Below are 23,122 nucleotides of genomic sequence, written 5' to 3' on the forward strand. Positions count from 1 at the left end.
GCTTTGCTTGAACACCTCCAGGCACAGTGACTCCACCACCTCCCTGGGCAGCCCATTCCAATGCCAATCACTGTCTCTGCCTACAACTTCCTCCTTGCATCCAGCCCAGACCTCCCCTGCCACAGCTTGAGACTCTGTCCCCTTGTTCTGTTGCTGGCTGCCTGGCAGCAGGGCCCAACCCCACCTGGCTACAGCCTCCCTTCAGGTGTTCCTGCTAGCTCATTTTGCTCTATACAAGCATCAGTCTTGTGCTTTCAGCTTTCATTTCAGACAAAATAAGCTGCTTCTCTTAGTTACATACCTTTTGGTATGGACATAATCTTGTAATATCAAGAAGTCACACATGCATTTACTCTGGAGGTTCCTGTTCTGCCTGTAAGGAAAGGTCAGGGCAGTGATAACTCTGCAGTGTGTTAGTACATGCTGGTGCTCTTAATTTGTGTTGATTTCCCCCCCCTTAACATTTCACCCATGGTAAACAGAATTTCTTCTTTGCTAGGGAAAAAAAATAAGGCTCTGGGAGGTTAATGAACCTGTTTGTTCACACTGTTCTAAGAGATTACGTGCCAGAGCAGAAGCCAAAAACACGAGCTCTGATTGTGCTCCTGACATGCACTTGCAGTGTAAGAGTACTCTCCCCTGAGGTTCATTTTCCCAGACAGACAGTGAACTATGGGTCTCTTCATCTGAGGTTAATTGGAGTCTCCATACCTTTCCTTAAATTAAAGCAATGCCCTGAGGAAACTCCTGCACTAAATGTGTCTCAAGAACTTTACATCCAATTTAAGGTGGAACTGAGAAAGGGAAGACCAGTGGTAAGCGCTGACCGCAGGCTGAAGGCATCAGAGAAGCAGCAGGGCACAGTATGTAAGGCCACACCTTGAGTGCTGTGTCCAGTTCTGGGCTCCTCCATCCAAGAGAGATGCTGAGGTGCTGGAAGGTGCCCAGAGAAGGGCAGCAAGGCTGGTAAGGGTCCTGGAGCACAGCCCTGTGAGGAGAGGCTGAGGGAGCTGGGGGTATGCAGCCTGCAGAAGAGGAGGCTCAGGGCAGAGCTCATTGCTGTCTGCATCTCCCTGCAGGGAGGCTGTAGCCAGGTGGGGTTGGGCTCTTCTGCCAGGCAACCAACAACAGAACAAGGGGACACAGTCTCAAGTTATAGGCTGGATGTTAGGAGGAAGTTGTTGGCAGAGAGAGTGATTGGCATTGGAATGGGCTGCCCAGGGAGGTGGTGGAGGCATCATCCCTGGAAGTCTTCAAGAAGAGACTGGATGAGGCACTTAGTGCTATGGTCCAGTTGATTGAGTAGGGCTGTGTGCTAGCTTGGACTGGATGAGCTTGGAGGTCTCTTCCAACCTGGCTGATTCTATGATTCTATGTGTGTGGGCACCTGGATATTTTCCTGGGCAAAGCAAAACCACTGCCTCTTAGCAGTTTCTCATTCCTGAAAGATCTGAGGAAATCCACACTTTAGACCCGGATGGAGCAGGCCACTTTCTAGTTCTGCAGTCTGAGATACTCTGTAATGGAAGGTATTGATTTTGCAGCTAGAAAAGTCTGCTCGCTTCTGGCTGAGAAAACAGAGGAGAGACACCGTAAGAGCCTGTGCAATACAACAAAGGGAGCAGCCTCCTGCTGCCCCAGCACTTGTGTGAATCAACAAACGATGGCTCATAAGAAAAAGGGCTTTTGTGGAAGGATGCCTCTGAAACTGAAGGGTGGTTCAGGTCTAATTCATCCCTTTCTGCTCTTGCATGAAGGAGGATCAAGGTAAACTTCTCTTCCTTTCTTGGTGTTCCGTTGGCTCCCTGGGGACCATGTACCTTGAAGAAAGGGAATGGCATCACTCTGCAGGGCCTGCTGTGAGTCCTGGCAGAAATGCCTGGGTCTCTGCAGCTGAGAGGCATACTGTGCCCTGCCCACCAGCCCAGGGATAAGACAGAACAAGTATTATGAAACCATGGGATGAACTAATGATGAATGAACTAATGGTGATGATGAACTAATTTTCTGTGTGGGCTTTCAAGTTTTAGGTGTTTTCTTGGACCAGTGGCTGCAGAGACAGAAGTCCCTAAATATAGTAGCCACTGTGAGTGAGTAGGGCTCACATCTGGTGTAATCTCCCACAGATTCTCTGGCAAGCTCCTTTCACCCATATGATGGAAGCACAGAATCAATCAGGTTGGAAGAGACCTCCAAGATGATCCAGTCCAACCTATCCATCCAGTCCAGCCTACTCAACCAAGATCATCCAATCTAGCCCTGGCCAATCAACAGACCATGGCACTAAGTACCTCATCCAGGCTTGGCTTCAACACTTCCAGGGATGGTGACTCCACCACCTCCCTGGGCAGCCCATTCCAATGCCAATCACTCTCTCTGCCAACAACTTCCTCCTAACATCCAGCCTAGACCTCCCCTGGCACAACTTCACACTGTGTCCCCTTCTTCTGTTGCTGCTTGCCTGACAGAAGAGCCCAACCCCACCTGGCTACAGCCTCCCTTCAGGTAGCTGTAGACAGCAATGAGGTCTGCCCTGAGCCTCCTCTTCTGCAGGCTGCACACCCCCAGCTCCCTCAGCCTCTCCTCACAGCGCTCTGCTCCAGGCCCCTCCCCAGCCTTGCTGCCCTTCTCTGGGCACCTTCCAGCACCTCAACATCTCTCCTGAATTGAGGGGCCCAGAGCTGGACACAGCACTCAAGGTGTGGCCTGAGCAGTGTTGTTCTCTTGAAAACACAAAAGATGGGAAAGTAGCAACCTGTGGCAGTAGGACACAAACCTGTAGGTGCATGACATGGGTTTCTGTTGCTATACGAATTCCTTCCTCCAAAGTTAATTCTGGATCTCCTTGAGGGCATCATAACTGCAAACAAAACCTGGCTTAGACAAACAGAGCATTTCAGTTTGCTCTTTTTAGGATGGTGGTTGTTAGTGTTGGATTCCTGACCCAATAATGATTTCACAAGCATTCCTTGCAAACCCAGACTGTTTATTTTCAGATGCAAACCTAAAGTGTAGGAAGACTTCCTACAGTAAAGTTATGCTGCCTCTCAGTATGGCAAGGCAAGCCATGGCTCTGGTAAATCAGTGATGGTATTTGGAGCTGCACCCTGGGACAAACTAGGCTGAATTCACTCTTTTTTCCCTAGGGTTAGCCTATGACAAATTCCAGGCATGTTTCAGAGCTAAGCTTCAAACCAAAGCCAACAACCATAAAATAAACAACTGAAAGCCTTCTGATGGGAGAAGCATTGAATGGATCATTTGCTGCTGGAACCACTCCTGCCATCGGGCTAGTTCATGCAATTAAAGGTCTTCCCTTGAACTCCAGCACCACTGTTAAGGAACATCCTTGAGGCATCTCATCAGGTCTGATGTATTTTTGGAAAGTAAGTACTGGATCAGGTGAGTGGCAAAGCCTTTAAATAACCTCACAGATCTGAACCCGTAAAGAAGAGCTTTTAAAAACATCTTTGGGAAAAGAAACAACCCCCTTTGAAGTGGAGGCAGGTTGGATTTCAGAGGGAAGCAGCTTTACAGATTTAGACACCTGCTTAATTAGAGGATGAATGTGGGATCCTTAAACTTAAAAGGCTTTTATGAGGCAGCACTTCAGAGGACAAGCATTCCTCTAGCACCGGCAGAGAAGAGCTGTTGGCTGTTATCTTTGGAGCTGGGTCAAACATGGAGAGATGAGAAAAAAGCACTCTCCATAGATGATGAGGTGAGCTCTGCCTAGTTCCCAGACCTCAGATAGAAAGCACTGGTAGACAGTAGCTGAAGATGAGGCAGCAGTGTGCCCAGGTGGGCAGCAGAGCCTATGGCATCCTGGGCTGGCTCAGCAAAGTGTGGGCAGCAGGACCAGGGAGGTTCTTCTGCCTCTGTGCTCAGCACTGCTCAGGACACCCCTTGAGTGCTGTGTCCAGTTCTGGGACCCTCAATTCAAGAGAGATGTTGAGGTGCTGGAAGGTGTTTGGAGAAGGGTGACAAAGCTGGTGAGGGTCCTGGAGCACAGCCCTGTGAGGAGAGGCTGAGGGAGCTGGGGGTGTGGAGCCTGCAGCAGAGGAGGCTCAGGGCAGACCTCATTGCTGCCTACAACTCCCTGCAGGGAGGCTGTAGCCAGGAATGGGCTGCCCAGGGAAGTGGCAGAGTCGCTGTCCCTGGAGGTGTTGAAGCCAAGCCTGGCTGGGGCACTTAGTGCCATGGTCTGGTTGATTGGCCAGGGCTGGGTGCTAGGTTGAGCTGGCTGAGCTTGGAGGTCTCTTCCAACCTGGTTGATTCTGTGATTCTACGACTCATTTTGAAAGGACTGAGGAAAGCTAGAATTATGGATGCTTTAGGAGGCAAACATTCAATCAGCATGCAATCAGAAAAGAAAATGAGCACAAAAAGCCTAGGTAGAGAGACAGCAGGCACAGGGTCATTTATGCCCCATGAAGGAACATTTTGCTCACATTACTGTTCTGCTTTAGTGGTCTGTCCTGTAATTTTTGTTCAATCCATTCAGTAATGCTGCATGAGAAATGCTGTAAAACCAGGAAATCAAAGAGAGAAAACAGCTAATGTCTTTCCCACCCACTTCTAACCAGTCAAAAAACCCCAGCTGTTTTGGTATAGCAGTGAAGGAAAGCTCATGAAAAGCAGCTTTAGCAAATGCTTCTAACAGCAAAGATCTTTGCTGTGTCACTTTAGGAAATGATAGAGGCACAACCACAATAATCAGCACCTGGCAGGAAAAAAAAAACCAGATGAGGGTTCTTTCCCCTCAAAAGAAGAGGAACTGCAAGGTTAATGACTGACAAGTGATGGAAATGCTAAGCTAAGAACAGGGAATTCCCTCTCTTCTGGTGCACTGCCCTGTATGAAGATAACAGGAAAGTAATGCAATCCTAATCAAAACTGAGGGCAAGCTTTCAGAAGGCACAGTGCAAGCTATAGCAAGACCTTGGTCAGTGGAGAACTCACATCTGATTGATTGATGAAGATTCCTACCTTGTATGGAGTTATAATGCTGACATTCACAGGAGCTGCCAGTGTGAGTGCAGCCCAGACAGCAGCCCTGTGCTGGGCTGCAGCAAGAGTAGTGTGGGCAGCAGGGCAAGGGAGGGGATTCTGCCCCTTGGCTCTGCTCTCCTCACACCCCACCTGCAGTCCTGTGTGCACTTCTGCAGCCCCCAACACAAGCAGGACATGGAAGTGTTTGAGCCAGTCCAGAGGAGGTCACAAAGATGGTCAGAGGGCTGCAGCAGCTCTGCTGTGAGCACAGGCTGAGAGAGTAACTCTACAGCCTGGAGAAGAGAAGGCTTTGAGGAGAACTTGGAGTGCCCTTCCAGTATCTGAAGGGGGCTACAGGAAGGCTGAGGAGGGACTACTGACAAGGTCTTGTAATGACAGGACAAGGGGAAATGACTTTGAACTGGCAGAGGGGAGATGCAAACTAGATGTCAGGGAAGGGTTCTTTACAGTGAAGGTGGTGAGACACTGGCACAGGTTGCCCAGGGAGGTTGTGAAGCACAGAATCACCCAATGTGATCTTTGATCAAAGATCACACTCTGTGCTTCTGTGCTCCACAACCTCCCTGAGGGTGTTCAAGGCCAGGTTGGATGAGTCCTTGAGCAACCTGTTCTAGTGGCAGGGGGTTGGAACTGGATGATATTTGAGCTCCCTTCCAACCTAAACCATTCTATGGTTCTATGATTTGCCCAGGAGACAGCTGCAAGTATTGTGTCATGAAGAGCTCCCAGAAGAGCAGGTAGGCACCCTTTTAATCTCACTTCAGTTATTTCCAGAAAGAAAAGCATGGAAGTGGTTAGGTGCTGAAGAAACAGACCTTTCTTTGCCAGGCTATGGCCAAAACATCAACAGCTCCTCAGCACTTCTCAAGGTTTGCATCCTTTGTTCACAGCATCTTTCCAAACAGATAAACATGGCTTTTATTTAAGATCTTGTCAGCTCTGTAAGTTACAACAAAGATGATGAAAACATTCAGGGGGGAAAAAATAAACCCAACCAAAACTGTAATAGATGACAAAAGTTTCCTGCTGTGGATTATTTGCTTTTCTTCCAATTCACATTTCCCTGTCCTTCACAAACCACACTCTTTAACTTTTCCAAGGAGCCTTGTTCTTCTCTTCAGACATTGTTTTCAAACTGCTTTGTAAAACTGCCTTTATCATAGTCAGTGCTGAAAATAAATGGAAGAAGACTGACAAATTGATTCAATAAAAAAATAAGAGATATGTTGCACATCCAACACCTGCTTGGGAAACAGAAACATTGGAGCTCGAATGCAGCTTATGGTAAAACCAATCTGCTTTGGAACTTAAAATACCCACAGAGCAAGTGATGTAAAATGCAAATGTAAGTGGCCTGTTAATTCCTGTAAAATAGAATCATAGAATCATAGAATCAAGCAGGTTGGAAGAGACCTCCAAGATCATCCAGTCCAACCTAGCACCCAGCCCTAGCCAGTCAACAGACCATGGCACTAAGTGCCTCACCCAGGCTTTGCTTTAACACCTCCAGGGACAGTGACTCCACCACCTCCCTGGGCAGCCCATTCCAATGCCAATCTCTCTCTCTGTGAACAACTTCCTCCTAACATCCAGCCTAGACCTGCCCTGGCACAACTTCACACTGTGTCCCCTTGTTCTATTGCTGCTTGCCTGGCAGAAGAGCCCAACCCCACCTGGCTACAGCTTCCCTTCAGGTAGTTGTAGACAGCAATGAGCTCTGCCCTGAGCCTCCTTCTGCAGGCTGCACCCCCCCAGCTCCCTCAGCCTCTCCTCACAGGGCTGTGCTCCAGGCCCCTCCCCAGCCTTGCTGCCCTTCTCTGGACACCTTCCAACACCTCAACATCTCTCTTGAATGGAGGAGCCCAGAACTGGACACAGCACTCAAGGTGTGTCCTGAGCAGTGCTGAGCACAGGGGCAGAATAACCTCCCTTGTCCTGCTGCCCACAGTGTTCTAGGAATGAGCTATGTGAAAAGCTAAATGGCACACACCTACTGTACTACAGTTTGCACCCCAGCGTAGTGTAAACATTCATCCTGCTCCAGTTCTGACCCCACAGCACAGTAGGTGGTTGCATGATGCAGTGCTTAGCCTTCTGGCTTCCATTGTTATTCTGACACAGCCCCATACAGTGAGAAGGGTACAATAAACCTTTACTATAGTATTGTGGCTACGTTAGCCTGCTCCTGTGCCAACAGCAGTGCCTTGGCAGCAGGCTTCAACTCTGTTGGTCATCCCTGCTGCAAAAGCTCAGGCATGGCAGTTACACTGTTTTGAATCCTCACTTCTCAGTGAGACCACTGCCAGTGTCCTGCTGCTTTCTTCACTGCTCTGTGAACTTGTCTGCAAATTCAGCCTACAAAGCATCTTTCACCTCTCAGCCATGAACTGTGGCTCTTCGGCCCCAGGAAATAACCAAAGAGAGGACAACCTCTTCCATTAGAAACAGACAGACCCTGGCACTGTTGTTACACGTGTGGAAGGATTTCTTGCTGACAGAGGACACAATTTGATAGCCACAAGCAACCTGTGCTGCAAAGAGTGTCCTTGAGTCCATCTCGGAGGCAGGAACTACAGCAATGAAGCAATCCCCACGTCCAGCTGCGAGGGGGCAGGATCTGCTGGCCACAGGAGGCTGACTGTGATGGTTTGGGTGTTCCCTGCCCCCACACACTTTAGCAATCACCCAGACTAGACTCAGCCAGCTCTGGAAATACGAATGAAGCTTATATTTACAGCTGGCACAATAGACAAGCAGATAGTTACAGTATATACAGCTATAGACAGAAATAGACAAGGTAAAAGGTAATACAGAAACACAACTCCCCTCCCAGAAACCTGAGTCCTCAGGAGGGGCTCTCAACCACCCCTGCACCTTCCCCCTGCCCCTCTCAACCTTACCCCAGTCCCAAGGAGGAATGGAGGTTCGGCCAGGGGGTTAGGAAGCAAAGTGGATTAGCCCAAAATAGAGGGTGAGGTTAGAGAGATGCAGCTCAGCCAGCAGCCCCAGTGAGAGTGATGCTGAGTGCCTTATCTATGTTTTGACTTACGTTTTTATACATCTCAGCAAGCCTATGAGTGAAGCAGACATCACCATTGCTTTCCTTTCACAGCCTGTGATCTAGTCCTTCTCACCAAAACATTCTAGCCTGCTTCAAACTAGCACACTGACCCTACAAATTGTTTATATAAGCCTTACCTTATCTGTGCCTTACACACAGCCTTAAGCCTATCTGTGTCTTCCAAATGCACCAACCTTAGCTAAGCCAGCTGTGCACACCTCTTCAAGCTAGGACAAAAGACTCTGCATCACTGCACTACAGGGAGCACAGCTCTAACCACATCGGCATGGCAGCGCCACTCTGCTGCCTTCCCACCAGCCATGTGCACCATGAACAGCTCCACTCAGGAGAATCCAGGCCTTAGTGAGCCCCAACGTCCTGTTTGGATTTCACAGTATCACAGTGTCACAGTATCATCAGGGTTGGAAGAGACCTCACAGATCATCAAGTCCAACCCTTTACCACAGAGCTCAAGGCCAGACCATGGCACCAAGTGCCACGTCCAGTCCTGCCTTGAACAGCTCCAGGGACGGCGACTCCACCACCTCCCCGGGCAGCCCATTCCAGTGTCCAATGACTCTCTCAGGGAAGAACTTTCTCCTCACCTCCAGCCTAAATTTCCTCTGGCGCAGCCTGAGGCTGTGTCCTCTTGTTCTGGTGCTGGCCACCTGAGAGAAGAGAGCAACCTCCTCCTGGCCACAACCACCCCTCAGATAGCTGTAGACAGCAATAAGGTCTCCCCTGAGCCTCCTCTTCTCCAGGCTAACCAATCCCAGCTCCCTCAGCCTCTCCTCGTAGGGCTGTGCTCGAGGCCTCTCCCCAGCCTCGTTGCCCTTCTCTGGACACGCTCAAGCATCTCAATGTCCCTCCTAAACTGGGGGGCTCAGAACTGAACACAGGACTCAAGGTGTGGTCTAACCAGTGCAGAGTACAGGGGCAGAATGACCTCCCTGCTCCTGCTGACCACACCATTCCTGATGCAGGCCAGGATGCCACTGGCTCTCTTGGCCACCTGGGCACACTGCTGGCTCATGTTCAGGCAGGTATCAATCAGCACCCCCAGATCCCTCTCTGTCTGGCTGCTCTCAGCCACTCCGACCCCAGCCTGTATCTCTGCATGGGGTTGTTGTGGCCAAAGTGCAGCACCCTGCACTTGGAGCTATTGAAGCCATCCCCTTGGACTCTGCCCATCTGTCCAGGTGGTCAAGGTCCCACTGCAGAGCCCTTCTGCCCTCCAACGCAGCCACATCTGCCCCCAGCTTAGTGTCATCTGCACACTTGCTGATGACTGACTCCATGCCCTCATCCAGGTCATCTATGAAGATGTTAAAGAGGATGGGGCCCAGCACAGATCCCTGAGGGACACCACTAGTGACAGCTGCCAGCTGGATGTGGCACCATTCACCACCACTCTCTGGGTCTGGCCCTCCAGCCAGTTCCTAACCCAGCACAGAGTGTTGCCATCCAAGCCATGGGCTGACAGCTTAGCCAGCAGTTTGAGCCTAGCTGGGATATTTTGGTGAGAAGACTTAGGCTGTGAAAAGGAAGCAATGGTGATGGCTGCTGCACTCATAGGCTTGCTGAGATGGATAAGGCAAGAACATAATTATAGATAAGGGAGTTGCTCTCCAGGCTTCTTGGGCTGAATTTCTCTCTCTAACCTAACCTGCTGTCTGTGTGACTAATCCATCTGCAACCCCCCTGGCTGATCCTCCAACTTTGGTGTAAGGCAGAGTCTAAAGTAAGGTAGAAGGGTGGGGAGAAGGTGGAAGGGTGGTTGGGAGCCCCTCCTGGGCACTCAGGTTTCTGGGAGGGCTGCTGTGTTTCTGTATTACTTTTCAACTTGTGTGTTTCTGTCTCTATTGTAACTACTTGCCTGTATCTTGTGCTAAGCTGTAAATACAAAGCTTCATTCCACTTCCAGAGCCACTGAGTCTAGTCTGGGAGATTTTCCAAAGCTGGGGTGGGGGTGGGGGGGCAGGTAACACTCAAACCATCACATCATAACACAAAAGTAAAGACCTTTCATAACACAAAAGTAAAGACCTTCCTTTTTATTTCTGCTTAGGAGGAAACTTCAGTTCTGCCCCACAGTAACTCACAAGTCTGTCACTGCTCCTGTGGAAACTCACTTTACCTGAAGCTGAGTGCAAAGATACACAAGCTTCAGCTGAACCAGTGTCGAGCCACTTGCCCTCTCTGCTGCTTAAAGCTCTCTGAAAACACCAAAGCCACCACCAGTTCTCTCCACTGACTCTCACTTTGCTTCTGAGGACAGTTTAAGACCTGGATCCTACCTTTTAACATGAAACAGAAAGCTCAAACCTGATCTGCCTCGAGGCCTGATCTCTATCAGCAAACCTTCTCCTTTCTAGCCTAGGAGACACTCAAGAGTGTGAATATCTCCTGGAGGCCCCAGATCATACCAGCTGCTTCTGGAAAAGGCCCCAACCGTGCCCCTGGAAAGGGAAAATGCCAAAAGGCTCACCACATCCCATATGTTAGAGACTTTGTTATCAGGGAGGTGGTGGAGGCATCATCCCTGGAGGTCTTCAAGAAAAGACTGGATGAGGCACTTAGTGCCATGGTCTGGTTGATTGGCTAGGGCTGGGTGCTAGGTTGGACTGGATGATCTTGGAGGTCTCTTCCAACCTGGTTGATTCTATGATTCTATGATCCTATGAAGATGCTCTCTGGTCAGTGGCCTGGGCAATGCCAAACTGTTATGCCAATGCAGTGGCCGCTGCAGTCACTCTTGATTTTCTGCACCCCCAGAGAGATGGGAAGGAATTCACCTTCTTGGGCTAGACACTGCACCGTGGTCCATTTACACACTTACACTGAATTCAGGGGAGCTGTCATGACCTACAGGAGCTGAGGCTTTGCTGCAACATTTCATACCCCTGGAAAAGTCTCCAGTGAATTTTGGGTTTCCCACTTGTGTACGTGTGGAGGTTGTCAATGTTTGGTCCTAGCACTCTTTTCAGAAAGCTTGGTTCAGGTCTCCTTCACACATTCCTGTGTGAGCTGTCCTAAGTGATCCTGGCTTTGCAGGGGGGTTGGACTTGACCTCTGGAGGTCCCTTCCAATCCCTAGAATTCTATGACTCCTTTCTAGAAAGATCAAATGATCTTCCTCAATGTACTCCATATCTAAGTTGAAACTGACTATTTACCTAGAAGCTTACTTATGACACTGAAGCAACCTGGTTTAATTTCCACACCTTTAAGGGAGTAACCTTGACACTCCAGCACATCAATGCTTTTGGTAGGGTCCTGTTAGTAAAACTCCCTAACTATATGGATACACAGAAATGTGACTAACACTACCATCTATATTCTAGATGTTCTACTGCTTTTCTTTTCCATCACTCAGTAAAACAGGTTACAACTCCAGAATATTGTACTTGATTATGGAAAAGAGGGATCTGACAACCCCAAGCAGCACTACAGGCTGGGGACAGAGTGGCTGAGAACAGCCTGGCAGAAAGGGACCTGGGGATGCTGGTAGAGAGTAGCTGAAGAGGAGCCAGCAGTGTGCCCAGGTGGGCAGGAGAGCCAATGGCATCCTGGGCTGGCTCAGGAGCGGTGTGGCCAGCAAGACAAGGGAGGTTCTTCTGCCCCTGTATTCAACACTGGTCAGGCCACACCTTGAGTGCTGTGTCCAGTTCTGGGCTCCTCCATCCAAGAGAGATGTTGAGGTGCTGGAAGGAGCCCATAGAAGGGCAGCAAGGCTGGGGAGGGGCCTGGAATACAAACCCTGTGAGGAGAGGCTGAGGGAGCTGGGGTTGTTTAGCCTGGAGAAGAGGAGGCTCAGGGCAGAGCTCATTGCTGTCTGCAGCTCCCTGTAGGGAGTCTGTAGCCAGCTGGAGTTGGGCTCTGCTGCCAGGCAACCAGCAGCAGAAGAAGGGGACACAGTCTCAAGCTGTGCCAGGGCAGGTCTAGGCTGGGTGTTTGGAGGAAGTTGTTGGCAGAGAGAGTGATTGGCATTGGAATGGACTGCCCAGGGAAGTGGTGGAGTCGCTGTGCCTGGAGGTGTTGAAGCCAAGCCTGGCTGAGGCACTTAGTGCCATGGTCTGGTTGATTGGCTAGGGCTGGGTGCTAGGTTGGCCTGGATGAGCTTGGAGGTCTCTTCCAACCTGGCTGATTGATTCTGTGATTCTATGACTATTTCCCTGTAAACTGGGTTAAAAATGCCAGTACCTCTTGCAGGTCCAATAGCCTAGAAGGCTGGGCTAGCTCCTAACCCCAGCCATGGATACACAGGTTTGTATTCCCCTGAAATAGCTGTTCATACCAATGTCTATTTGCCAGGAGTTCACAAAACTAGCAACACATTTATTTTTCAAAGGAAAAGTCCACAGCCTGCAGAATAATTCAAACAGGTGCTAATTAGGTGTTCAGAAAGGCCACCAAGGATAATTTATATATCCCCCTTGCAACAGGAAAAAAAAAGCCTGAATAAATGTTAATTGCTTATATTATGCAATGAATGGTTTTTAGGATGGCACTAAATTAGCTGCAAATATTATAATTACAAAGAGCCAAGTAATTTACTAAAGATTAATTGAAATGATTAAACACAAACTGCATAATTTTGCAGGGTAGGATTAATACTCTGCATAGAAATGGGGGAAGAAAAGGCACAAACCAAATGTGGTTATTACTGGCTATTTAATGAAGTATTTTAAGCACCTCATCAAAGCATCAGTGGCTTCTTTTATGTGCCCTTCTCTGGGTAGGGTACTACATGATTTTCATGGGGGGAAATCAGTGTAGTGTTGATAATAACTAGAATGTCTACACCAGGCTATTTTAAGTGGTGAGTCTGATCTCAGTGACGTGGAGCAACACAAAAGCAAATCATAGCCTGTGTCTGGCAGCCTTTTCTGATAGCTGTGGCAACTGAACATGAGCCAGCAGTGTGCCCAGGTGGCCAAGAGAGCCAGTGGCATCCTGGCCTGCATCAGGAATGGTGTGGCCAGCAGGAGCAGGGAGGTCATTCTGCCCCTGTACTCTGCACTGGTTAGACCACACCTTGAGTCCTGTGTTCAGTTCTGGGCCCCCCAGTTTAGGAAGGACATTGAGATGCTTGAGCGTGTCCAGAGAAGGGCAACGAGGCTGGGGAGAGGCCTTGAGCACAGCCCTACGAGGAGAGGCTGAGGGAGCTGGGATTGGTTAGCCTGGAGAAGAGGAGGCTCAGGGGTGACCTCATTGCTGTCTACAACTACCTGAGGGGTGGTTGTGGCCAGGAGGAGGTTGCTCTCTTCTCTCAGGTGGCCAGCACCAGAACAAGAGGACACAGCCTCAGGCTCTGCCAGGGGAGATTTAGGCTGGAGGTGAGGAGAAAGTTCTTCCCTGAGAGAGTCATTGGACACTGGAATGGGCTGCCCGGGGAGGTGGTGGAGTCGCCGTCCCTGGAGCTGTTCAAGGCAGGATTGGACGTGGCACTTGGTGCCATGGTCTGGCCTTGAGCTCTGTGGTAAAGGGTTGGACTTGATGATCTGTGAGGTCTCTTCCCACCTTGGTGACACTGTGATGCTCTGATGCTGTGGCTTCTTGGTAAGAATGCTACTTTGCTAAGAATCACACAGAATGCCAGATTGGAAGAGACCCCCAAGGATCACCTGGTACAGCCTTTCCAGGTGAGAGTTTTACTTTGCTGAGTAGGAATTTTATTTTGCTAAGAACTGATGCAACTGCAAGAGCAGATTGAGTGCAGTCCCCACTGCCAGCAAAAGGAAGCCCACTTCAAGCAAAACACTTGGAAACTGCAGTGTGCAGCAGTGGTTTTGTTTTCCTGCATTCAGTGTGCCAGGTGTGCTAGTTTGAAGCTAGCTGGAATGTTTTGGTGAGAAGAATTAGATGCTAGGCTGTGAAAAGCAAGCAGTGGTGATGGCTGCTGCACTCATAGGCTTGCTGAGATGGGTAAGAACAAGAACATAACTATAGCTAAGGGAGTCGCTTGCTGTCTCTTGGGGCTGCATGAACTTCTCTCTCCAACCTGCCTGAGTAATCCATCTGCTTCCTAACCCCCCTGGCTGAACCTCCAAACTACCTTGAGTGTAAGGCAAAGTCTGGGGTAAGGTAGAGGGGTGGGAGGAAGGTGGAAGGGTGGTTGGGAGCCCCTCCTGGGCACTCAGGTTTCTGGGAGGGCTGTTGTGTTTCTGTATTACTTTTTAACTTGTATATTTCTGTCTCTATTGTAACTACCTGCCTGTATCTTGTGCTAAGCTGTAAATACAAAGCTTCATTCCACTTCCAGAGCCACTGAGTCTAGACTGGGGGATTTTCCAAAGTGTGTGTGAGTGGAGCAGGTAACACCCAAACCATCACAGTCAGTCTCCTGTATGCAGGCTTCACAGCCTGTTGTATTTGGAGATGGGAAGGAGATGAACCTGGAAAGGGGAGAGGGACCTGAATATTTTTCTAGTACAGGAGGGATTTCTTACCTGGGAGCATTCTCTGCTTTAAATGCAGGATACTTTCCTGATTTTATTATCTATTTATTACAATTTCTTGGACAGTATTTGTTTTTTGGTGGCCTAATATTTAATATCAAAGAATCACAGAAGGTTAGGGGCTGGAGGGGAATTTGAAAGATCATCTAGACCAATCCCCCTGCCAGATCACAATCACCTGTGCAAGATCACACAGGAACATATCCAGGTAGGTCTTGAATATCTCCAGAGAGAGAGACTCCACAACTCCCCATGGGCAGCCTGTTCCAATATAATTCTTATGAAATTGTCTAGAGGGTAGCAGTGGAAACCAGAAGTTAATTCAATATTGGGAATGATTCTGGACTTCTAAGGCAGTGGGGAAAGGACATTGCCATGCTGTGTTTGACTAACACAGCACAGCTGCAATGACAGTGACTGTAAGATGTTTCACTTCTCATTAACACACAAATTGCACAGCACTGCAAGAAGCATTGAGTACTGAAATCATAGAATCAGAGTTGGAAGGGATCACAAGGAGCAGCCAGCTCCAACCCCCCTGCCATGCCCAGGGACACCCTACCCTAGAGCAGGCTGCACACAGCCTCAGCCAGCCTGGCCTCAAACACCTCCAGCCATGGGGCCTCAACCATCTCCCTGGGCAACCCATTCCAGCCTCTCACCACTCTCCTGCTCAACAACTTCCTCCTCACCTCCAGCATGAACCTACCCATCTCCAGCTTTGCTGCATTCCCCCCAGTCCTGTCACTGCCTGATAGCCTCCAAAGTCCCTCCCCAGCTTTTTTGTAGGCCCCTTTCAGATTCTGGAAGACCACAAGAAGGTCACCTGGGAGCCTCCTCTGCTCCAGACTCAACAGCCCCAACTCTTTCAGGCTGTGCTCACAGCAGAGCTGCTGCAGCCCTCTCAGCATCCTCCTGGCCCTGCTCTGGACACTCTCCAGCATCTCCACATCCCTCTTGTCCCAGGGGCTCCAGAACTGGACACAGGACTCCAGGTGGAGTCTCAGCAGAGCAGAGTAGAAAGGGAGAATCACCTCCCTGGCCCTGCTGGCCACACTGCTGCTGCTGCAGCCCAGGCTCTGCTTGGCTTTCTGGGCTGCAAGTGCACACTGCTGGCTCCTGTTGAGCTTCTCATCCACCCGCACCCCCAAGTGCCTCTGCTCAGGGCTACTCTCCAGCCACTCACTGCCCAGCCTGGAGTTGTGCTTGGCATTGCCTCGACCCAGCTGCATGAAATGAAAAAACAACCACAAACCAAGACAACCATCTCATGCCTTTGGCTGGTTGCAACAGAAGAGCTCATGGTGCTGTGATGCTCAATGCACAGGTTGCATTTTAAGGAATGCCTCATTTTTTTCTGTAGACCTAAATGCACACCTGTGCAGCGACATGTACGTACACCAATTCATGCCCATTGGAAAATGGCTGGCTTCTTATCAATGTCCACTATGAGGCTGAAATTCCCTTGACACCAGGAGATTTTGATGGCAATTTCAGCTAAACCTTAACATCTGTTTAGTGTGAAAAGTCCAACTGAGGATCATAATGACTTCCTCTATTTTTGTCCCACTCACTATCTCACTTTAATGAGTGTTTCAGCTCTATTAATTTCCTTATACCTGACCATGTGCAATATGGAATAAAAATGGCTCAGTAAATTGGGGCAAAAAAAGGCTTATCTGATGTTAAAATGAAGCCTGCACACAACATCCTTCAGGAGAGCACTGAGAAGAGCCACACAGGATTAGAGAGTCAAATTTAAAACTAAGATACACGGTGCAGAGTGGGGAACAAAAGGGAATGGGGATATATTAAATGCAGATCTGATTTAAGAGATCAAAGAGGTGCAGATCTCATGGCCAGATACCCCTGGCCAGAGGCTCTGAAGTCACTGCAGCTGGTCGGTACTATTTGTTACCCTTATCAAGCCCTGGCAGATATTTGTACCTCAAAAGGTTCATTGGCAAGAGATTAGAACAGCAAATCCTCGTGCAGAGACCCTGGCGCAGAGGGAGACCACAACAGGCAAGGCAGGAAAGCGGCAAGGATGAAGAGGAGAGGCCAGATCTCGTCAAGCATCTAAACTGCATGGGAAGTGCACCTCGTTGCAGGTGTTGAGAAGCTGCCTGAACAGGCAGTCTCTAGATGGTGTGCCGCTCTCTGGCTGGCCAGCCTCCACGCCTTCAGCTGCAGGAGCAGCTTGAAAATCAGCTGAGAACACTCTTCTCTCAGGCTCTCTTCTCTTAGGTGGCCAGCACCAGAACGAGAGGACACAGCCTCAGGCTGTGCCAGGGGAGATTTAGGCTGGAGGTGAGGAGAAAGTTCTTCCCTGAGAGAGTCATTGGACACTGGAATGGGCTGCCCGGGGAGGTGGTGGAGTCGCCGTCCCTGGAGCTGTTCAAGGCAGGACTGGACGTGGCACTTGGTGCCATGGTCTGGCCTTGAGCTCTGTGCTAAAGGGTTGGACTTGATGATCTGTGAGGTCTCTTCCAACCTTGGTGTTACTGTGATACTGTGATCAAGGCTTCAAGAAAAGACAGCTGGAGGTTGCCATGCGCTGGCACATGGCAGCCACGCATGCTTTTGTCCACATATCTTTATTGTTCCCCTGAACCTCTCCAACCTTCCACACCAACCTGCTGTAGCACGGAGCCCAGAGAGCAGCGAAATGCTCAGAGCTGACCACGCGCCCGCGGCAACGGTGGCAAGAAACCTGCATCGCTATGGAGAGAAAACGACAGACTGATTTTACTCACAAAGGTATGACAGCAGTTGGTATTCACAAATGGGTGCTGGCACAATTCATAAACTTGCTGGCACAGCAAAATATTAAAAGAAAGTCATAGCACAACAATAAACATTCACAAAGCAGTGGCTAAATACAATTAATAACTGTTAGGCAAAGCTACGGCGATGCTCTTCGGCTGGTACCTTATTTTACACCGAGATTACATAGACAAGTCAAAAGTACTTTGAATTTAGACCATTGTAATTACAGCATAATTATTGTGTCCTGCATAACAAAGTAAGACCTTGAAAAATAGGCATCTTATTTATCTGAAAAGCAGTACTTTCTTTGACACAGCCACTTGTGTTTGCCTTTGCTGGTAGAGGTTCACTGTTTGCCAGAAAACGCTTTTCTTATGTAAACGCAACCGATCCTGAGCAAAAACCCCAGGGCCATAAACCATCAGCCACAATACAGTGCACTGCCCTTTAAGCTGTGCCCTTCTTGATGCACATTATCAACATATTTCATGCTGGTTTGACCATTACTCTTCTTGCAGAGTAGGACTATAATAGTGTGAAATGCGTTAATAAACGTGGGGTCCTCTGAAGCTCTCCCCCTTGTTCTGTAACAATCTGTGTCTATTAAAATGCTGGTTGAACCCAAAGGGATGAGTTGAATGCATCTCACCCCACAGACAGAACTTGTTCTAGCTGTGTTGCAGAACGTTGGAAAAGGCTGTAGTGTTTAGCTCAAGAGATAGATGGATGCTACATCACACAAATCCCAACACTTGCTTTTGAAAGGTTTTGTGTAGCCAGATTATGGCATTTCACCCAAAAAAGAGCAAGCCTCTGGGTGAGTTATTCCATACACACCTGCAGCAGAGCTTCTGCAACGGCCTCTGCTCCAGCTGAATGTGCTAGGCTAGGTGGAGTGCTGCTCTGAGCTGTAAGCACAAATCCTTTCAGAGAAAAGACAGGTGAGGCTGGCTGCTCAAGTTCCTCTGGCTGGCTACTCCAAGAACTGAAAACTCCAAGCTGTACGAGGGAAATTCGGTAGCACGAGAGCAGCCTTGGAACCCTGGCTCTATCCTGATGGACATTTAGGTGTGCAAAGGTGGATGTGTTTGCCTGAATGATGACTCAGCAGCTCAAGTGTGAGAAGACTACATTAGGGGTTGGGTTCATAAGCAACAAATGTGAATTGCTTCAGTGAAGCCACAGTGCTTGGTATTACCTGAGGGGAGGGTGTAAGTGTTGGCTCCTGATGTACATTTCTGTCTAACCTAACAGCAGCCATCACAACTGATCCTTTAAGACTGCAAGAAATGGTAGTGTCCTCTCACTGTACAAAAGACAGAACTTGCACACCTCCTCGGGTGAGAGTGCCACTCTTCCAAAGAGCACTGAAAGTGAATGCAAGAAGAGGCAGCTTTAATTGTGGTTCAGTAGATTGGTGCAGCTCACAAACCCTAGAAAGCACAGGGCAGTCATTTCAGTCCATCCAGGACACTGATTTGCACCAAAGTGAGGGGAAAGCACTACTCAGGGATATTGCTCCCCTTACCATTTTGAAAACCCAGAGTTCAAACAAAACCCATTTCATGTTAGCTTAAGTATCCTTCCCATTTATCTCCTTGTTTCAGCACTGCAATGGACTTATCTTTTAGAAAACATAGCTGCTCCCACTTTAGAGACACTGGCATTGCACCTCTGTGTGTTGATGCTTCTGATCATAGCTTTCTGTGTGTAAATATGATCTAGTAGCCCAAATTAAAAACAAAGCTCGAGGCACACCTTTGCTAACGTAATTAGACACTAAACTAGCTGAAAACATCTAAGTGTGGGGAGTCCTGGTTCACTTACTGGATGCTTATTCTGTGGTATCGCCATCTGGGGAGGAATAAACTGCACCAGTACAGGCTGGGAGGTGATCTGCTGGAGAGCAGCCCCAAGGAGAGGGACCTGGGGGTCCTGGTGGAGAACAAGTTCCCCATGGCACAGCAATGTGCCCTTGTGGCCAAGAGGGTCCTGGGCTGTATTGGGAGGAGTGTGTCCAGCAGATCAAGGGAAGTTCTCCTCCCCCTCTACTCTGCCCTGCTCAGACCCCATCTTGAACACTGTTCAGTTTTGGGCTCCCCAGTTGAAGAGTGACAGAGATCTGCTGGAGAGGGTCCAGTGGAGGGCTATGAGGATGACAGAAGACTGGAGGGCATGGCTGATGAGGAGAGGCTGAGGGACCTGGGGCTGCTTAGTCTGGAGAAGAGAAGACTGAGAGGGGATTTGATAGATGTTTATAAGTATCTGAGGGATGCCAGGAGTGGGGGGACAGGCTCTGCTCACTGCTCCCTGGGATAGGACAAGGAGCAATGGGTGTAAGTTGCAGCAAAAGGGGTTCCAGCTCAACACAGGGGGAAACTTCTTTACTGCAAGGGTCCCAGAGCACTGGCACAGGCTGCCCAGAGAGGTTGTGGAGTCTCCTTCTATGGATGTGTTCCTGTGTGCTCTGTGTTAGATAGTATTGTCCTTCTCTGGCAGGGGAGTTGGACTGGAGGATCTCCTTGGGTCCCTTCCAACCCCTAACATCCTGTGAGCCTGTGATCCTGTGACAGCCAGCAGTAACACTGGCACATGGCACTCTCTATGAGTCAGGCTGTCTTCGGTGGTCCAAGCTGCCAATCAAACACCTGAAGTCGATTAGCAAGATGCAGAATTCTTCTGAGTTATGTCAGCAGCTGCCTAACTCTAAATATTAAAGAGATGTCTTACAAAAAAAAACCCCAAAGGCAATTATTTAACATTAAACCTTATAAAACTGTACAAAATACTGTGTGATAATAACAGCCTGCAACATGAAAACGGCCACCAAGCTGCTGTAGTAGTTGTGAAATGTAGTAAACTAACAATTCTAATGTTTCATGTATTTATCATATTAATCACTGCATTCATACAGCTGTGTTTGTATACAGATTATATATAATCAATGGCACTGTCAACTGCTGTTGGAAAACACACATTAACTCTTAACCTATTAGAAGCTGTTATAGTACTTTTCACCCCAAAAAGTTAAAATGCATCAATGCATCATTGATTAAAAACAAACAAAACCAAACCAAAATGAAATAGCCTTGTAATAGAACACACATCTGGACATTTTCTAGGGTAGCAATCAAGATGAGGCATAACAGAGAACGCTCTCAGATTGCTTTACATTTCTATGTACCATGGGGCAAGCTTTCAAACACTGAATGCAATTAAGCTCATGGGGAAGAGTTGGTTTCAGAGATTCATGCTGCACAGAATCCAGTCAGTGTCTAACCTGAAATAATTTATATCTCTGGGACCTTTGTGGAACATTTTGAGTTGGTTTGTCTTTAACATCACATAGGCAAAGCAAGTTTGGACTGGATTACCTTTGTTTTTTGTTTTCCTTTGTACAGAGCTGCTCTCAACTGGAAGTTTCCCATTGCTGGACATGTATCCAATCAGCCTTGAGCGTATGCTTAAGCATTTTGTGGGGCAGGGAGACTTCACTACCTATATCCCACTTTAAACAAAGTGGTTCTAATTTCTTTTCCTTATTTAAGGCAACTGTACTGACATATTAACACACCAAACGCTCTTGCTGTTGATTCTTACAAGCTAACAGCAAGAGTGAAAAGAACTTTCAAACATGCTTTGATCTCCTCGATCGCTCAGAAGCTTCCTCAAGCTGGTGGAGAATACTCCACTTCAGCATGGTTTGCCACTGCAGACACAGCTCGTTGGCTGCCCACTAGGAAACATAAGATACATATTGGCTTGTGTTTGAAGACTGACCCTTTGTCATAGCTGACCTGAAAAAAGTTAAACCAAACCAGGCAGTCAGCTACCAGCAAATGAAACCGAGAAAACCAGCAACACACACACACAGACACAACTTCTCTGGTTTCAATTTATCTACCCCATAACTTAAGCTCCTCAGACCCTTCTCATCACTCCCTCTGTGTCTTGGGTGGGCTTTGTCAAAGGCTATCTTCAGGCATCGTAAGTGACGACACTTGGTGTCTGCCACCTCCAACACACCCTTTCATACTTCCCCTAACACATGACATAAACTAGAGAGCCATTTAACTTTGTTTTCTGCTGGGTAAGGCTGCAGGTATAAAAGATGGTGAACAGAAATGCTCACACAGTGGCTGCAAGGCAACACAGCTACGGCGGACAGCACCACAGGACCGCTACTGCGGTTACAACAATGAGTGAGGAACTCAGGGCTGGACTGCTCCCGCTTCCAGTTACACTGTGTTTAGAGGATGACTTGTCAGTGCTTGTGGTGGTTGTGGTGTCAGTCTTTTTCACAGTTGGTTTTGGTTCATTCCTGTTTTCTGGATGGGTTTTCTTGTCCTTGAGTATATCTGCAAACATGAAAGTAAATGTAGGATTAATCACACATCGTTTAAACAGTGGTTTTAAACCCTGTCTGCTGCAGGAACACGTTGCACTCTAGGCTGAATGCTTCAACCACAAGCACGGGCAGCCCAGACAGCAACCATGTGCTGGGCTGCAGCAAGAGCAGTGTGGGCAGCAGGGCAAGGGAGGGGATTCTGCCCCTTGGCTCTGCTCTCCTCAGACCCCACCTGCAGTCCTGGGTGCAGTTCTGGAGACCTCAGCACAAGAAGGACATGGAAGTGTTGGAGCCAGTCCAAAATAGGCCACCAGGACGCTCAGAAGGCTGCAGCAGCTCTGCTATGAGGACAGGCTACAAGAGTTGGGTCTCTGCAGCCTGGAGAAGAGAAGGCTTCAAAGAAACCTTGAGTGGCCTTCTAGTATCTGAAGGGGGCTACAGGAAGGCTGGGGAGGGACTATTGACAAGGTCTTGTAATGACAGGATAAGGGGGAATGGGTTTAAACAGGCAGCAGGGAGATTCAAACTAGGGTTCTTTGCAGTGAGGGTGGTGAGACACTGGCACAGGTTGCCCAGGGAGGTTGTGGAGCACAGAATCACCCAATGTGATCGAAGATCAAAGATCACACTCTGTGCTTCTGTGCTCCACAACCTCCCTGGAGCTGTTCAAGGCCAGGCTGGATGAGGCTTTGAGCGACCTGTTCTAGGAGGAGGTGTCCCTGCCTATGGCAGGGGGTTGGAACTGGATGATCCTTGAGGTCCCTTCCAACCTAAACCATTCTATGACTCTATGATTAGTGTTTTAGCTGGACCCCATGACAAGTATCTCTATCTGGGATAGGAAGTGGCTTGCGGGCTGAAAAAAGATGTCAGGATTGAGTGGCTTTGGACCATGCCCCAGGGAAACACTCATCAATTTATGAGTTGCTGCAAGAGGATGTCAGAGAACACATTGGCTTAATCTAACAGCAGACTCCCTTTAAAGCAACATGTGACCCCTGATGTAGTAGGACAACCTACCACCAGTTTTGGGCACCCTAGATTAAAAGGGACGTTGATCTACTGGAGGGAGTCCAGCAGAGGGCTACAAGGATGATGAGGGGACTGGAGGGCATGGCTTACGAGGAGAGGCTGAGGGACCTGGGGCTGCTTAGTCTGGAGAAGAGAAGACTGAGAGGGGATTTGATCAATGTTTATAAGTATCTAAGGGCTGCCAGGAAGGGGGGGACAGGCTCTGCTCACTGCTCCCTGGGATAGGACAAGGAGCAATGGGTGTAAGTTGCAGCACAGGAGGTTCCAGCTCAACACAAGGGGGAACTTCTTTACTGCAAGGGTCCCAGAGCACTGGCACAGGCTGCCCAGAGAGGTTGTGGAGTCTCCTTCTCTGGAGCCTTTCACGGCCTGTTTGGATGTGTTCCTGTGTGCTCTGTGTTAGATAGGATTGTCCTGCTCTGGCAGGGGGTTGGACTGG

General features: G+C 48.8%; 1 protein-coding gene across 6 annotated transcripts in view; it reads right to left on the minus strand.

Annotated features, from left to right (window-relative positions):
• Positions 1-312: 312 nt before the first annotated feature.
• The window catches only part of LOC135187052 (glypican-5-like), a 620,448-nt gene continuing 597,638 nt past the window's right edge, over positions 313-23,122 (minus strand). For 5 of the 6 annotated variants that reach the window (XM_064165390.1, XM_064165389.1, XM_064165393.1 and 2 more), the window contains one exon: positions 17,261-21,661. In XM_064165390.1, coding sequence (XP_064021460.1) covers positions 21,459-21,661 — 203 coding nt within the window. In that variant the 3' untranslated portion in view covers positions 17,261-21,458. Of the gene's footprint in view, positions 374-17,260; positions 21,662-23,122 lie in introns of those variants that run through there. The other variant, XM_064165391.1, reaches the window with a different exon arrangement.

This window comes from Pogoniulus pusillus, chromosome 26 (assembly GCF_015220805.1).
Source record: "Pogoniulus pusillus isolate bPogPus1 chromosome 26, bPogPus1.pri, whole genome shotgun sequence".
NCBI classification, from domain to species: domain Eukaryota; kingdom Metazoa; phylum Chordata; class Aves; order Piciformes; family Lybiidae; genus Pogoniulus; species Pogoniulus pusillus.